This window comes from Theropithecus gelada, chromosome 1 (assembly GCF_003255815.1).
Source record: "Theropithecus gelada isolate Dixy chromosome 1, Tgel_1.0, whole genome shotgun sequence".
Taxonomy (NCBI): domain Eukaryota; kingdom Metazoa; phylum Chordata; class Mammalia; order Primates; family Cercopithecidae; genus Theropithecus; species Theropithecus gelada.
Genome location: NC_037668.1, coordinates 63,848,536 through 63,865,481, shown reverse-complemented (window position 1 = coordinate 63,865,481; position 16,946 = coordinate 63,848,536). Strand labels below are relative to the sequence as shown.

At 54.7% G+C, this 16,946-nt stretch overlaps 1 protein-coding gene across 6 annotated transcripts in view; it reads right to left on the bottom strand.

Annotated features, from left to right (window-relative positions):
* Positions 1 to 1,114: 1,114 nt before the first annotated feature.
* Positions 1,115 to 16,946, bottom strand: part of MAP7D1 (MAP7 domain containing 1) — a 26,609-nt gene continuing 10,777 nt past the window's right edge. The window contains exons 2-18 of one of the 6 annotated variants that reach the window (XM_025380276.1): positions 10,698 to 11,042; positions 10,432 to 10,500; positions 9,382 to 9,545; positions 8,503 to 8,617; positions 6,975 to 7,085; positions 5,663 to 5,785; positions 5,403 to 5,566; positions 5,143 to 5,288; positions 3,782 to 4,110; positions 3,367 to 3,544; positions 3,140 to 3,278; positions 2,938 to 3,042; positions 2,650 to 2,703; positions 2,408 to 2,450; positions 2,212 to 2,302; positions 1,901 to 2,094; positions 1,115 to 1,720 (exon numbers count right to left, since the gene is read on the bottom strand). In XM_025380276.1, coding sequence (XP_025236061.1) covers positions 1,710 to 1,720; positions 1,901 to 2,094; positions 2,212 to 2,302; positions 2,408 to 2,450; positions 2,650 to 2,703; positions 2,938 to 3,042; positions 3,140 to 3,278; positions 3,367 to 3,544; positions 3,782 to 4,110; positions 5,143 to 5,288; positions 5,403 to 5,566; positions 5,663 to 5,785; positions 6,975 to 7,085; positions 8,503 to 8,617; positions 9,382 to 9,545; positions 10,432 to 10,500; positions 10,698 to 11,042 — 2,381 coding nt within the window. In that variant the 3' untranslated portion in view covers positions 1,115 to 1,709. Of the gene's footprint in view, positions 1,721 to 1,900; positions 2,095 to 2,211; positions 2,303 to 2,407; positions 2,454 to 2,649; positions 2,704 to 2,937; positions 3,043 to 3,139; positions 3,279 to 3,366; positions 3,545 to 3,781; positions 4,111 to 5,142; positions 5,289 to 5,402; positions 5,786 to 6,974; positions 7,086 to 8,502; positions 8,618 to 9,381; positions 9,546 to 10,431; positions 10,501 to 10,697; positions 11,214 to 16,946 lie in introns of those variants that run through there. The other 5 variants (XM_025380268.1, XM_025380259.1, XM_025380241.1 and 2 more) reach the window with 5 other exon arrangements.

Genomic DNA, 16,946 nt, shown 5'->3' with positions numbered 1-16,946 from the left:
GAATGGTCTCGATCTCCTGACCTCATGATCCACCCGCCTCGGCCTCCCAAAGTGCTGGGATTATAGGCGTGAGCCACCGCGCCCGGCGAGTGCAGTGTTTTTTATACCTAATCTCAGACGTGACACACCGTCACTTCTGCCATGTTCTATTGGCCACTCAACCCATCTGTGATACAACATAGGAAGGAACTACACAAGGGTGTGAGTACTAGGAGGTAGGGGACATCATCAAGAGGTCATCACCGAGGCTGATGACCACATTGTCAAAAATGAGAATGCCGGTGGCTCACACCTGTAATCCCAGTGCTTTGGGAGGCAAGGCAAGCAGATCATGAGGTCAGGAGATAGAAACGATCCTGGTTAACATGGTGAAACCACATCTCTACTAAAAATACAAAAATTAGCCAGGTGTGGTGGCGGGCGCCTGTAGTCCCAGCTACTCAGGAGGCTGAGGCAGGAGAATCGCTTGAACCCAGGAGGCAAAGCTTGCAGTGAGCTGCGATCGCGCCACTGCACTCCAGCCTGGGCAACAGAGACTCCGTCTCAAAAAAAATAAATGAGGACACCTTTCCTGAAGCCCCCAGGAGGCTTCCCTTCATGTCTACTGGCTGAAACTGTCACATGTCCATGCCTACACCAGTCAATCATGAGGGATTTGGGACCATTGTTTTTGGTCTCAATCACAATCATGATTCACCCCGCAGCTAAGATCCACCTCTGCTGAAGCACAGGGCGCCGTCTAAGAGAAAGATGGCTACCTGAATAGAGATTCTGTTTGGAATGAGGAAGGGGCAATGGGAAAAGTTGTTGAGTGGGCAGCCCACAGTGTCCACGACACTCACCCACTAGACTATAAACTGCACAAGGAGTAGTGTATGTAACAGAGGTTACATCTTTTCTGACTATTGCATCCCCAGTGCATAGCCCACTCCCTGATACAGAGTAGATGCAACAGTATTTGTTGAATGAATAAATGAATGAATTCATGACTAAACTGGAAGACCATAGGGCAGGGGTTCAGGACTAGTATCACTAGCCCGAGGCTTCTTCAGTTCTTAGAACTCAGGAGGCCACCTGCTCCCACCTCCACCACCAGCTCCAAGAACAGGCAGGATTGGCAGAATTATTCTCACTTTATTTCTGGAGACATTTAATCAGATGCAGTAACACTGATTCCAGGCAAGGGCAGGGGGCATGGGTACCCCTGAAGCAACCAGTATCCTGTGGCCCAAGGTGTCCCCCATCCCCAGACCTGGGATCCCCCTCAGTTATAGTTAAATAGAGAGAGGAAGATCTCCCCAGGGGGCTTTGCGGGGAGGGTCTGCCTCCTGCACCCACCCTCTCCACGCAGAGGAGTCTGAGCACAAGCTATTTACAGTATTCACATCCACTGTACCCCACCAAACCAAGGCAAATACTACAGGTGGCCCCTCCCCAAGGGAAGAGGCCAGAGAGGCTGTGAGTGTATGTGTGTGTATGGGGGAGAGGGGATGTCTGCGCGTGCGAGCACACAAATGCACTGAGGGGCAGATCTGGCTCCAGCCAAAGAGACATCAGTCTATAAGGTGCAGATTAAAAACAACAGAGAGGACCCACCCCCAGGGGCCCAGGCCACTTCCATCTTTGCTCTGTCTTTTTCTCCTCCAGACATCCTGGTAGGTGATGCAGAGGAGCCCTCACAGCTGTGCCCGGATCCAAGGCAAACCCTCTTAAAGGACTTCTGGGGAAAAAGGGGAAAGGAAACAGTCACGGCAAACAGCACTCAAACCCAGATAGCTGGGGGTCTTCAAGGCGGAGCAGGAGAGGGGGCCTGGCAGAGCCAGAAGAGAAGGCAGGGCTAGGGAGTACAGGGAAGGCTGCTGGGAGGAATAGAGCTAGGTCCAGGAATCAGGAGACCTACCTGTGACCTGCGGAGACTGCACCACAGCTTTCTTGAGGAAGGCTTCTGCCTCTGCAAAGGGCAGGAGTGCCTCTGGTGTTCGGCTCAGACTCTTGTCCCCAGAGGGTCCCTTGGGGGAGAAGCCATTCTCCTGGTGTGCTGGGAGAGGCTGCAGGCCATTCACCAGGGACCCTGGCAACTCCTTGCTTGGGAGACTGTGGATGCAGAGGCCAAGGCTCAGCAGCTCACCTCCCGGGAAAGCCCAGGCCACCCCGCAGCTCCAGCTGCAGTCTGCCTCCCTGCTCAGGGACCCTGGGATTGGAAGCTGGTACCTCCACTGAGGCTCCTGTGGGGTGGGCTCCTCTTTCTGCACAGCCTCCTTCTGCAGCCCTGGGGGCCGAGCCTCCACAGCTTTCACAGGTTCTGTCACAGGGAAAGAGGCGCCATCAGCCAAGGGCTGGCAAGAGAGGTGAGGATGGAGGAGGAGGGTGGCAAAGGGAAGGGAGGTGAGGGGAACGGGGGCTTTACCTGGGCTGGAACCGTTGGCGTTGGCCTCCTTGCTGTCCTGCTTCTGCTTTGAAGAGGAAGAGCAGTCAGGCTCAAGGGACAGCCGGTTCCATCCACTTAGGACTGAGTTCTGCCCTCCCCTTGCCCGGGCCGCAGCGGCCTCCCCGACAGCCCCGCTCTCCTTGGCCATAGATGTCTTTCCGCAGCCTCCTTTTCCCACCCCTGCCCCCACGCCCAGCACTGCCCTTCGGGGAAATTCTGACCTTGGTTTCAGAAACTTCTGACTTCCGAGTCCTCTTCATGATCTCCTCCAGACGCTGTTTGGAGGCCGCATATCAGTTAGTCTCGAGCTCCGCCCCTAATCCTAAACCTCCCACCAGCCAGCCCCGGCCTTGTGGTCTTAGGGCCTCCCAATTCATAGCAGCCCTCTCCAGGACAGGAGCTGGAATCTGCCCCAGCGCTTTTCCGTCCCACCCGCTCTAAGCCCAGGCCCCGCCCACCTGGCCGCCCTGCCCAGGCCCGCCCACAAATCCCCGCCCACGTGCGCACACCTTTCTGCGCTCTTGCCGCTCCTGCTCCTGCTGCTGGAAGTGCTTTTCCCGCTCCAGACGCTGCCGCTCCGCCTCTTCCCGCGACCGAGCTTCGGCCTCCTCTTTCTGCCAAAGACCCCCATGAGCATGGGGCACCTGACTCCAGGCTTCCCGGCCCGCGGCGCCCGCGCCCAGCCGCCTCCCGCCCGCCCGCCGGGGGCACCTGCTTCTGCAGCCGCTCTTGCTCCTCCTGCTCGGCCTGCGCCTTCTCTCGTGCCTCCTGCTCCTCCCGCCTCCGGGCCTCCGCCTCCCGCTCCGCCCGGGCCTCGGCCTCCCGTGCCAGCTGCTCCTCTCGCATTCGCCTGGGGGACGGAGCAAACGGCTCAGGCTCGGACTCTGCTTCTTCTCCAGCGCCCACGAGGGCCCCCTCAGTCCCCGAGGCGCACTCACTTGTCTCTTTCTGCCTGCAGCCTCCGCTCCTGCTCCTCGCGCTCCCGCTGCTCCCGGGCCTGGCGCCGCTTCTCAGCCAGGAGCCGAGTGGCTTCTTCTCTGTCTGTGGTGCCGGCCATTGGTTTGCTAGGGGTCACCGGGGGAGCAGGGGCTGGGGGTGAGGTCAAGACAGCAGCGTCTGGAGGGGGATCCGGGACCAGGCGTCAGTCAGCACACCCACGCAGGCACCGCCAGCATCCCTTCCTGCCGTCAGCTCCCAGCGGCCTGTGTTGTGGGCCTGGGACTGCTGAGGGCAGGAGTCTCCTCCGTCCATGTCCCACTCCCAGTCCTCAGGCATCTCTGGCGGCCCACATCCCCACGCAGGAGAAGCTGGCTTCTCTCGCTAGGCTAACCCCTCCCCTCTCTTCATGCCTACCTGCAGGGATCTCCGCGGGGGGCTGCTCCTTCTGGGGCGGGGATGGGGTGGGCGAGGGCGCCGGAGAAGGTGCCGGTGAGGCTGGGGCTGCTGGCTCCTTCTCGTCACTGGCCCTGAACTTGCTCTGGCTCTTGTCCTCGGGCCCTGCGGCGCTGGGGCTCTCCTTTGCCTCCTCCTTCCTCCGAACCCGCCCTTTGGGGGATGCAGTGGTGCCTCGCGGGGACGGTGGCTTTGGAGGCAGAGTGTGGCCTGGCCCTGGGCTGGGGCAGGGGGAGGCAGGCCTGTGCCAGGATGTGGAGGGAGAGGATGGCCGGGCCTTGGATTTGGGGCTAAGAGAAAAGGGAAAAGGGAAGAGTTAGGAGACACACACACCCACATGCTGAGAACTTGTCCCTTCCTCTGGGAGGTGCCCCCTCCTCCAGCCTACATCAGCACCGCTCCCCCTTGCTCTCACAGAAACGCACCATTCCCTTTTAGATTATATACCCCAGTTTGTAATGACATGTTTCTGTGGGATTGACTATTGTCTGTGCCCCACCAATAGCCTGTAAGTTTAATAAGAGAAAAAAACCACGCCTGGGTTAGCTCAGCAACGTGTCCTCAGCACCATGAGTGCTACCTGGAAGGTCCATTCATTCAGCAGGTTTTGTTGTTTTTAAGACAGAATCTGGCTGTCCCCCAGGCTGGAGTGCAGTGGCATGATCATACCTAGCTCACTGCAGCCTCGACCTCCTGGGCTCAAACAATCCTCCCCTTGGCCTCCCAAAGTGCTGGGATTACAGGCATGAGGCACTACTCTTGCCTTCAGTAGGCATTCACGGAGTGGTTACCAGGTGCCAGGCACTGTTTTAGATGATGCGGTACTTCAGTAACCAAAATACTTAAAAAAAAAAAAAAGAAAAAGAAAAAGGAAAAAAAGAAAACAATTAAAAAAAAATGGAGGCTGGGCGAGGTGGCTCACACTCACACGTGTAATCCCAGCACTTTGGGAGGCCGAGACAGGTGGATCACCTGAGCTCAGGAGTTCGAGATAAGCCTGCACAACGTAGTGAAACCTCCCTCTACCAAAAAACACAAAAAATTAGCCGGGTGTGGTGGCGCGCCTGTAGTCCCAGCCACTTGGAAGGCTGAGGTGGGAGGATAGCTTGAGCCCGGGACGTCGAGGCTGTAGTGAGCCGAGACTGTGCTGCTGCACTCCAGCCTGGGTGACAGAGGGAGACCCTGTCTCAAACAAACAAAAAAACAGAGAAATTTGCCCTCAAGGAAATTGCATTCTAGAGGTGGGATGCCCAATAAATATTTGTGAGTGATGAATAAATGACCCGGTGAGGGGCAGCGTCCCTCGCACCGCCCGCGCCCACCTGAGCTCTGAGGCGGCGCTGGCGGAGAGGCGGGTGCGCGGTGAGGCGGGCAGCGACTGGCGCTTCTTGAGGCTGCGCTCCCGGGCTAGGGCACTCTTCTCCTTCTCGTTTTCCCGCTCCTTGTCCTTCTTCTCCTTTTTCTGCACCTGGCAGGGAAGAAGGAACGGAAGAGGAGAGTAGAGGTCAGCAGCGCCCGCGTTCCCCAGTTCCAGGCTGCCTGTCCCACCTGCGCGGCCGCTCGAACCAGTCGAGCCACTCACCGGCGAGGCCTCCGGCCGGCGGCGCACCGGAGCGGGGCTGCCCCCGGCGCTGGGCTTGCGGCGCTCCCCGCGCTCACCGGCGGGGGCGCAGCGGTGCACGCTTCGGGGGGCGCTGCACGGCGTCAGAGGGCTGGCGGAGGCCGAGCGCGGGCACACCGGCACGGCTGCAGAGGGATGAGTGCGGTCGGGTTGCGGCCCGCGCGCCAGGCTGGCCCCTGCCCGGCCCCACGTAGGGCCTCTCCCAGGGTCGCAGCCCCTACCCTGGTCCCGGCCGTTGCGGGGCAGTGTGACCGCGCTGCGACTCCGAGCAAGGAAGGAGAGGGTGGGCGTCATCAGACGATCCACGATGCTGCTCTCCCATGCGCTCAGCTGCAGGCTGCGATCTGGGGGTAGAAGGCCAGGCGAAGCCGGTCACTGTGGGGGCCGCAGGAGGCAGGGAGAGGCATGGGGGCAGACCAGGCACCATCCCCATGCCAAGGCCAAGGCTGCTCACCCGGGAGGCCTCTCCCCACAATCACACCGGGGCCACACTTGTCCTCCCTACGATCTGGACTTCCACTGCAGACCCAGGCAACCAGACACTTCCCAGGGCAACATCCTGCATCAGATGAGGGTCCCTGCCTACAACGGTCCCCAGGTGAAAGGGCCCTGAACCGCGCATATAGGAAGGAGCCATCCAGGATTGGAAGAAGACCCAATTGCCCTCTGCCATGTCCCAGTGTAAGGTCTTGCCCCTCCTGCTCTCAGAGGGCTGACCCAGCTGAAGCTGTCCCATGGATTTGGGACAGTGAGGGTCGTTGTGCTCCTGTGACCCAGCTTTTAGCAGTCCTGTGCCAAGGAGAGGCTGCTAGGGTGCCTGCCTGCCCTAGGCCACCCTGCTCTGTCCCCTCAGCTGCTGGGCTATTTTTAAGCCTCAGTCAGGTGGGGTTGGTACAGCAGCTGATTTGGTTGCTAGGCAACAAAGCAACCAAACAAATGCAAGAGAAACTTATAAATAACTCCCACCATGGCTCCTTCACATATGAGCACCAGGGCATGGTGGGAATGCAGGGGCTATGCCACCTTGGTTGGCTCAACTCTGGAACCAGCCAAGCCCATGGCTGGGGCTCTGAAGGCAGAGAGGGCAGGATTGCATGGGCCCTTTAGGGTAGAGCCAGAATGAGGGACCCCTCCACCCCACAGCACCCAGGCCAGTCTGACACATGGGGACAATGCCACCTGGCTAAGGTTGGCCAGGCCAGCTGGCTGTGGTTGCAGAAAAGGCTGCCTGCCTGTCCCCACCCCCAGCCACCACCTCCAACTTGCTCTTGAGGCCCCTGCCAGACTTCCTGCCCTCTGAGGCATTGTGCTTTGTCTCCCTTCTCCTCTCCTACAGGGCAACCTCTGTCCTCAGGGTCCAGACCCATATGCCGGCTCCCCCGAGGGGCACAGAGCCCTGGGTAAGGTAGAGTGGGGATGGGGACCTGGAGTATGTGAGGGCTCCAGGGACCTGGTGTTCTTGCTGAGCTCTGGAGGAAACTTGGTGGGAGCTACAAGGGGCTCTGGAGGGGGAAGGGCTGGGCCTTCTCTTACTTCTACTGGGGGAGTTCCAGAGCGTGGCAGAGGACTTTGAGAGCCGCTTGTTGATTATAGAGTCCACGTGTTTGGGCAGGTTAACTGCCGACACGGAGCACCTGCTCCCACCTGGAGGGGAAAAGACACGGCATTAGGGCCGGGCCAGGCAGGAGCCAGTGGGGGGCACCGAGGCCTTCCATGCAGGATGCTCCGAGGGCAGGGTGGGAGAGGGAGGAGTGGGCAGGCTAGGATGAGGAGCAGGAGGCAGCCTTGGCCCTGGGAGAGGGAGGGTGGCAGGTAGGTGACCAGAGACAACCTGGCTTGGGGGAGCCGACGGAGAAGAAACAAAGGGGGGAGATGAGTAAAACTAGAGAAACTACAGCTTTCCTGGCCAGACCAAGGAAGCCATTCCTTATGGCTGGGTACTGCAACCTCCCCATAACCCCCCAGCACTGGCACTTGCTGACACTGCCCAGCCAACGCGTTACGGATACAACACCCATGTACTGGGATAAATGCAAAAACGCTCCTAAACAGGACCTACACAGTCACAGTCACTTGCACAAATCCACGTATTCATCCAGAATCACAAAAAGACATGCAGATACAGGCATATAGAGTGGCAGATACTTTGGCATGCACACATGTATACAGACATGCACAGGGACAGAGACACAAACACTAACAGATAGTGTGTCAGACCCAGATGCACACAAGCCACAAACACATCGAAGCAACCTCATCATGACATTTGTAGCAGCTCACATTTGTTGATGCTTACCATGTGCCAGGTACTGTGTGGGGCACCACACACATGTAACCTCATTTGATCCTTCAAACATCTATCTACCACCTCGGGGGCAAGTAGTAGCATTATCCCCAGTTTATAGATGAAGAAAGTGAGACTTCAAGAAGTTAAAGGTCGCGCTGCAAGTGCCAGAGCTGGAACCCAAGTCTGTCTTGACTTAGGAGCCCTCACTGAGGTACACAAGGCCACAAACACGCCAAGGCAAACACATATTAAGACACACAATGCACGGGTCCAGGAGCACATACACCGAAGATACACAGCTAGAAATACTGAAACTTGCCGTTGCATAAAGACATCCAAGCACAGTGGTACATACATGCCAGCAAAGAATCAGACCAAAATCCATGGTGGCCCTACGCGGAGAAAACTCAGAGACAAAAATCTACCTTCTGAGACAAGGAGTGACAGTTTCTTTAAGATCCAGTGTCTGTAGGGCATTAAAGTCTTTTATGTATCAACAACTAATAATAATTGACAGGCGCAAAGAAGGCTAATCCTAAAATGACAGAGGTTTGAAGAGCAAACCAAATGGAGAGAATCCATCTCTGATTTGATAGTGGAAGTCCTTGGAAAGGGACAGTTTGGCTTACGGACCATTCTAGAAGACACAAGTCACATAAAGCAAGGCACACCTGCTGCAGGGAGCCACCAGCTCTTTGTAGGGAAGTTGTTCCCTTCCTTTACTTGCCATCCCAGCCTTGCCCACCCACTCCTCAGCCCCTCCAGCCTACTCACTGGTCTTATGTCCTGGAGAGCTGTGGTGCAGGGCCCCTGCCCAGGACCAGCGCTGCTGCCGGATTTCAGCCCACGTCTTCTTCACTGACCGTTGGATGGCTGCTTCATAGCGCTCCTGGGGGAAGGTGGGGAGAAGAGAGATGTGGACTGAAAACATTCATTGAATTTGGGATAGAGGCCCTTCTTCCTCCTGTGTCAATGCCTCCCCCACTCCCTTCCCTCCGAGTCTTTTCCTGACTCATTGCAGGTATCCAAGGTTACTAAATCCTTGCTATGATTAAGGACCAAGATCCCTTTTGACTTGTTCTTGGGGAGCTTTTCACTGTTCTTGAGTCATTTCCTGAGTGTATGAGTTGCTTCTCTGATGATTTGGTGGGACTCTCCCTACCTGGGGCTCCCAGGCAAGGCCGTATCTCAGGCACTGAGGGTCCTGACCTTGGGGCTATGTGTTCCCTCTAGCCTGAGGCCCCCCAGGTAGGGCCAGGTGGCCATTTCCTTCATTTCCTCACCAGCACTCAAGCTAGGGCTTTACCCACATGACAGAGCTAGGCACGCTCACACAGACGCATACCTGCAGATACACACACAGACACATACCTGCAGACACACACACAGACGCATGGGGCACACGGACGAACACAGGTACTGACAGTAAACAGTTACAGGGGCCTACAGTGGCACATTCAGAAGCAAATGTGCCTGCAGTTGCACAGGTCCCCAGATATTCTAACACAGGGACACAACTGTAGATGTGAGCACAAATAGGACCACGTAGACACAGATAATGCAGAGCCGTGAACATGGATATGCATACACACTGCACCGGTATGCAGACAGTGAGCACACGTGTACACGGATTCATGGAGACCCATGCCGCACCTTGTTTTTCTCGAGCTTCTGCCGCTGCCGTTCCTCCAGGGCTGCACGACGTTGCTCGGCTTTAAGACGTTGCTCCTCCAGCCGGCGCCGGCGCTCCTGGAGCTGCTTCTCCCGCAGCGCCTTGGCCTTCTCCTCCTTCTCCAGCCACACTGCCTTCTTGGCCGCTGTGGACAAAGGAGCCCAGTGGCATGTGAAGGGTTCTGCAGCAGGCCTGGGCCAAGGACATTTCCTCCAAGTGGCCAGCCCTGCTACCCACTTCCTGGGTGGGTTTTTCTCCTGCCTGCTTAGGTGGAGCTTTCAGTCTGAGACAACCCCCTCAAACTGAGAGGCTTACTGAAGACAGGACTCAGGAGAGGCCTATTTCTCCTCCATTGGCCTTATGGGCTCTCAGGATTGAAGGAGAAATGAATGCTTTAGTGCAAGATCCCCATCTGACTTGGGGGGCTACCAGACAGAGGTCCACATACTGTGATTAAGAGCATGCATGAGATCTGGGGTGACAGGAGGCTTCTGGGTCTGAATCTCAGCTACTGTACTAGCTGTGTGGCTTAAGCAAATGATTTCATCTCTCTGAGCCTCTGTTTCCTTCTCAAAATGGGTTGAGGATTAAATTAGATAACGCGTGTCCTGCTCTTAGCACAGTGCACATAATTAAGTGTTGCAGAAGTGTTGATGTTATTATTATTATTATTTTTTTGAGACGGAGTTTCGCTCTTGTTGCCCAGGCTGGAGTGCATTGGCGCAATCTCGGCTCACCACAACCTCCGCCTCCCAGGTTCAAGTGATTCTTCTATCTCAGCCTACTGAGTAGCTGGGATTACAGGGATGTGCCACCATGCCCGGCTAATTTTTTATATTTTTAGTAGAGACGGGGTTTCTTCACGCTTGGTCAGGCTGGTCTCAGACTCCCGACCTCAGGTGATTCGCCCGCCTCGGCCTCCCAAAGTGCTGGGATTACAGGCGTGAGCCACTGCGCCCAGCCTGTTGGTGTTATTATTAGGATGCTGATCATGATGATGAAGAAGATGATGAGACTTCCTGCGCACTCACCCAGGTACTTGGCCCGCTCTTCTCGCCGCTCCTTTGCCAGCTTGTGTCTCTCTCCTGCCTTCTTCACCTCTAAGCAGAGGGAACAAGAACAGACAGGTCAAAAGGCTGTCCCCAAAGAGGAGTCAGCCTCAGATCCCTCCCTCCGGGCCTCACCCCATCCTTTCCTCATCTCCTCTAGGGCAAACAGGACTCTTTCAGTTGGCATGATCCAGGGCCAGGACCCTGAGCCAAGGGGTTTAGGCCCAGGCCGGGATCATTACACACACCTTGCTTGGTGGGAGGGCTGTCAGAGGCTGGCACTGCTGTTGGAGATGGCTGGCTGCTCCTTCGAGGAGGTCTGGCATCCCGTGGGCCCGTGGCTGGTGGGGTGGGTCCTCTGCTCTTTGCTTCAGAGGAAGGGGACTCTTCCTGCACGGGGGCTGGCCTAGGCCCGACCTGCCCTGAGAGGCTCTCTGGTTCCAGTGGGAGCTGCTTAGAGCTAGTGGCATTCTTCATGGCAGGTGGGGTGTCCGGGGGAGTGTCAGGGACCACGGCTGACATCGGTGGTGGTGGGGGGGAAGGGTCACCTTCTGGAGAAGGTCTTGGCTCTGGGGGGGTCCTGGCGACCACAACTGAAAGACCAACACAAGAGAGGAGGGAGGTCAGATTGCACATCTGTGCCATCAGCTCAATATGTGGCCCTCTCCCTTGTTCAACTGACTTCTTCATTCACGTGTGTTTGAGTTATTTCTATGTGCCAGGCCCTGTTCCAGATACTCATGATATAATAGTGAGAAAATAGCCATGATCCCTGCCTCTGTGGCGCTTACCCTCTAGCAGGGCAGACAGACAAATAGCTAGGCAACTACAGTAGAGAATAAATACTATGTCTGGGGCAGCACAGCAGAGATGGTTAACCTACATGGGGAGGGCTTGCTGAAGAAGTAACAACCAAGCTGAGATCCGAAGGATAAACTGGAGTCAGCAAAGCAAGGAGGAGAGATCTTGGCAGAGAAGAGTATATGCGAAGGGGCAGAATGGAGCAGGGTGTGTTGGAAAAGCTAAGAACAAGCTTGCAGCACTTATTGAGACACCAAACGCACCGATTTGTTTCCATGTCTGCCTCCCTCTCCTTTCTGCTTTATCTCTGGGTGACTGTGCCCAACCCAAGGTCTGTTCACAGAGGGTGCCAGTGCTGGGCACATGGGACTGACCAAGAGGAAGGACGTAAGTATGGGCTCTAGTGGGATGCTTTGTTGTGAAGATTCCCACTGGCAACAAGCTACCCCAAATTTGTGCTTTTAACATATGACTATTGTAGGAACCCTGTAAAAGACATCGAAGTGAAGGAAGGGAGCCACACGATTTGACATATACACATGTGGGGCCATTGAGAGACAGGCCTGAGAGTCAGTCAGATGAGGATGGGAAGGGAGGGCTTGCTTCCCCAGCAGACAACCATGGACAAGCCACCCAACCTCTCTCAGCCTCAGGTTTTTTTGTTTTGTTTTGTTTCCCCCCAAGTCCGCTTGCTGCTAGGGAATTAAGGGTCTAGTTAGTTCCTTTAAGTCCCTTTTTCTTAATTTTTATTTATTTTTATTGCTGGAGTGCAGTGGTACGATCTCGGCTCACTGCAAGCTCTGCCTCCCAGGTTCACGCCATTCTCCTGCCTCAGCCTCCCCAGTAACTGGGACTACAGGCTCCCGCCACAATGCCCGGCTAATTTTTTGTATTTTTAGTAGAGACGGGGTTTCACCGTGTTAGCCAGGATGGTCTCGATCTCCTGACCTCGTGATCTGCCCGCCTCGGGCTCCCAAAGTGCTGGGATTACAGGCGTGAGTCACTGTGCCTGGCCAATTTTTACTTTTTAAGAGATAGGGTCTTGCTATGTTGCCCAGGCTGGATTCAAACTCCTGAGTTCAAGACATCCTTTTGCCTCAGTCTCCCAAGTAGCTGGGATTACAGGTACCTACCACTATGCCTGGCTCAGCCTCAGTTTTGATATCTGTAAAACAGGGATAATAAGCCAAGCTAGTAGGGAATGTCAGCAAAGTGCCTGGCACTATCCACATGCCAGCAAACAGCACTCCCTGTTGGTCTGATGAAGCCTCCTGGTCTCCCAAACAGAAGTTTCTGTATATTGAGTCCTGGTGCCATCTGCTGCTACCATCCAGGCACTGAGGAGATCAATGGGAACACAGCTACCAACTTGGGCTTAGGAAGCAGGGCCAGCATCTGTGGGAAGCTTCATCTAAGGAAATGTTTTTCATTCTTTTCTTTTTTTTTTTCGAGATGGAGTCTCACTCTGTCGCCCAGGCTAGAGTGCAGTGGCGCAATCTTGGCTCACTGCAAGCTCCACCTCCCAGGTTCATGCCATTCTCCTGCCTCAGCCTCCCGAGTAGCTGGGACTACAGGCGCCCGCCACCACGCCTGGCTAATTTTTTGTATTTTTAGTAGAGATAGCATTTCACCTGGTTAGCCAGGATGGTCTTGATCTCCTGGCCTCGTGATCCACCCGACTCAGCCTCCCAAAGTTCTGGGATTACAGGCGTGAGCCACCGCACCCGGCTTTTTTTTTTTTTTTTTTTCAAGACAGAACCCTGCTCTGTTGCTCAGGCTGGAGTGCAGTGGCATGATCTTGGCTCACTGCAACCTCTGCCTTCCAAGTTCAAGTGATTATCCTGCCTCAGCCTCCCGAGTAGCTGGGATTACAAGTGCCTGCCACCACACCCAGCTAATTTTTGTATTTTTAGTAGAGATGGGGCTTCACCATGTTGGCCAGGCTGGTCTCGAACCCCCGACCTCAGGTGATCTGCCCGCCTTGACCTCCCAAAGTGCCGGGATTACAGGCGTGAGCCACCGTGGCCAGCCTCATAATTTTTATACGCATTAGTTCTTTTTTTTTTTGAGTCAAAGTCTCACTCTGTTGCCCAGGTTGGAGTGCAATGGTGTGATCTCGGCCCACTGCAACTTCTGCCTCCCAGGCTCAAGTAATTCTTGTGACTCAGCCTCCCGAGTAGCTGGGATTACAGGCATGAACCACCATACCTGGCTAATTTTTGTATTTTTAGTAGAGATGGGTTTGCCATGTTGGCCAGGCTGGTCTCGAACTCCTGGCCTCAAATGATCCGCCCACCTCAGCCTCCCAAAGTGCTGGGATTACAGGTGTGAGTCACTGCGCCTGGCCTTATATGTTATTAGTTGTTTTTTTTTTTTTTTTGGGACGGAGTCTCGCTTTGTCACCCAGGCTGGAGTGCAGTGGCACCATCTCGGCTCACTGCAAGCTCCGCCTCCTGGGTTCACGCCATTCTCCTGCCTCAGCCTCCCGAGTAGCTGGGACTACAGGCACGCACCACCATGCCCGGCTACTTTTTTGGATTTTTAGTAGAGACGGGGTTTCACCGTGTTAGCCAGGATGGTCTCGATCTCCTGACCTCGTGATCCGCCTGCCTCGGCCTCCCAAAGTGCTGGGATTACAGGTGTGAGCCACCGCGCCTGGCTTATGTTATTAGTTTTAATCCTCACTGACAGTATGAGGGAATAGGTGTTATGCAATAAATTATCTGAGGCTCACACTGTTTTTCCCTCATTCCTTCCCACCCAGCTTTCTGGGCTCCAGGCAAGAGCCCCAGCTGAGGCCCTGTCTCCCCCATTACCCCTCCAACTCCACCAACTCCGAGGCACCATGACAAGATGCCCATCTCTTCCCATACCAGCAGGAGACGGCTGCCTGGTCACTGCTAATCTATTTCCCAGCCAGCTGCAAACTCCTTCACCAATTCCAATAGTCAGCAAAACCAGTTACTCACTCTAGTGAGTGCTTACTATTCACTAACAGTGATGCATCCTGTGTCCTCACAACTCTGAGAGGCAGAGACTTTTAATCCCCATTATACAAGTGAGGCAACCAAGGCCCAACCTGCTAATTGATCTGCACAGTCATATAACTAGTATGTGGCAGAGTTGGGATATATATATATATTTTTTTTAGATGGAGTCTCACTCTGTTGCCAGGTTGGAGTGCAGTGGCGCGCTCTCAGCTCACTGCAACCTCCGCCTCCCAGGTTCAAGCAATTCTCTTGCCTCAGCCTCCAGAGTAGCTGGGACAACAGGCATGCACCACCACACCCAGCTAATTTTTTGTATTTTTAGTAGAGACGGGGTTTCACCATGTTGGCCAGTCTGGTCTCCCTCTCTTGACCTCGTGATCTGCCCATCTCAGCCTCACAAAGTGCTGGGATTGCAGGCGTGAGCCACCGCGCCCGGCCCAGAATTGGGATTTGAACTCAGGACTGTTTGAAGCCAAAGCCTGGGTGAGTAAGTATGAAGCTTGAAGGTTGAGGGTGAGGCCTGTTTATTGCATTCTCCAATCACCTGTGCGTGCTGCAGGTGTTGCAAGGAAAACTGGTAGGCGGGTGTTTGTCTACACCTAGGCAAATCACACCCACCAGGCAAGACAGTCAGTGAGTCCCCAGCTAGGTCCCGACTCGCCATGTGAAGGGAGGCTGGGAGGAGGTAGAGGAGTGAGGTTTGGAAGAACCTGCACCAGGCATCAGATGCAGTGGAGCAGAAAGGTCATAGGCTTCAGAGTCGGACAGGCCTGACTGAGGACCTCGTCTCCAGGTGAACCTTGGGCAAGCCCTGAGCCTGTGTAACCACAGTTCTCTCATGGAGTTGTTGGTACACATAGGGAGTTGGTACAGATGGGTATATCATTGGTGGCACCTGGCAGGGGCTTGGTAAGCAGCACCTGCCCTGAAGAATATATCCACGTCTCCCCATCTCTGCCAGGAGGAAATGCTTCGGCCAGGCCTTACCCCCACTGCTGTGCAACACTGCACTTCTCAAGGACCTCCATGCTGCTAAATCCAACAGGCAGTTTTCCAGCCCTCATCTTCCTTGGCCACTATGCAGCTGCATCTGCCACCGTTGATTTCTGACTGCTCCTTGCAACACTGTCTTCACATGGCTTTGAAGACAGCACATTCTCTTCGTTTTCCTTCTACCTTGCTGACTGTCACTTCTCAGTCATCTGTGCTGATCCTGCCTGAACTTCCCAACCTCTCAGCATTGGAGTGCCCTAGGGCTGAGTGGAGGACCTCATTTCTTTTCTGTCCACACACACTCCCTTGGTGACCTCATCCAGACTCACAGATTTAAATACCATCACTGCTGACGACAACCAAATTTGTGTCTCTAGCCCAGGCCTCTCCCTTGAGGTCTAGTTTCACTCCTGCAACTCCCTGCTTGATACCCCTGGGTGTCTCACAGATACCCCCAATTTAACACATCCCAAACAGAGCTCCTGCTCTTCCCCCAAAAGCCTACTTCTCCCCATTTTCCCCATCTCAGTTAATGGCAACTACATCACACCCCGTGTGTCATCTCTCAGGAAATCCTTCTGCCTTTATCTTCAAAACAGATCTCAAATCTAATCACTTCTCACTGTCTCCACTTCTATCACTTGGGTCAGAGCTACTACCAGCTCTGATAAAAGATTCCCTGCTCCAGTCTTTGTTTCCCCTGGGTCTTTTCTCAACACAGTAGCCAGAGTGATTCTGTTTAAAAATAAGTCAGATTAGCCGGGCGCGGTGGCTCATGCCTGTAATCCCCGCACTTTGGGAGGCTGAGGCAGGCGGATCATGAGGTCAGGAGATAGAGACCATCCTGGCCAACACAGTGAAACCCCAACTCTACTAAATATACAAAAAATTAGCCGGGCGAGGTGGCGGGCACCTGTAGTCCCAGCTACTTGGGAGGCTGAGGCAGGAGAACTGCTTGAACCCGGGAGGTGGAGCTTGCGGTGAGCGGAGATCGTGCCACTGCACTCCAGCCTGGGCAACACAGCAAGACTTCGTCCCAAAAAAAAAAAAAAAAAAAAAAAGATCACATTACTCCTCTGACAAAATCCTGCAAAGACTCCTGGTCTGAGCGGAAGAAAAAGCCAAAGTCATCACATTAGCCTATCAAGGACTCCCCAGGATCCTGACCTCTTTTTTTTTTTTTTTTGAGACAGAGTCTCGCTCTGTCGCCCAGGCTGGAGTGCAGTGGCCAGATCTCAGCTCACTGCAAGCTCCGCCTCCCGGGTTTACACCATTCTCCTGCCTCAGCCTCCCTAGTAGCTGGGACTACAGGCGCCTGCCACCTCGCCCGGCTAGTTTTTTATATTTTTTAGTAGAGACGGGGTTTCACTGTGTTAGCCAGGATGGTCTCGATCTCCTGACCTCGTGATCCGCCCGTCTTGGCCTCCCAAAGTGCTGGGATTACAGGCTTGAGCCACCGCGCCCAGCAGATCCTGACCTCTTTGACCTTCTCTCCTCTTCTCCCCCTGCTCAAGTTTTCAGTCACTGTCCCTTAAGGGTGTTGGGGAGGTTTCCGCCTCAGGGCTTTGCACTGAGGAAAGAGTATTTCCTCAGTGGCTGTTTCTCTGCCTTGAATTATCTGCCCCCAGATTCTGCGTGCCTCATTCCCTCCCCTCCTTCAGGTCTTTTTTTTTTTTTTTTTTTTTTTTTTTTTTTTTTTTTTTTTTTTTTTTT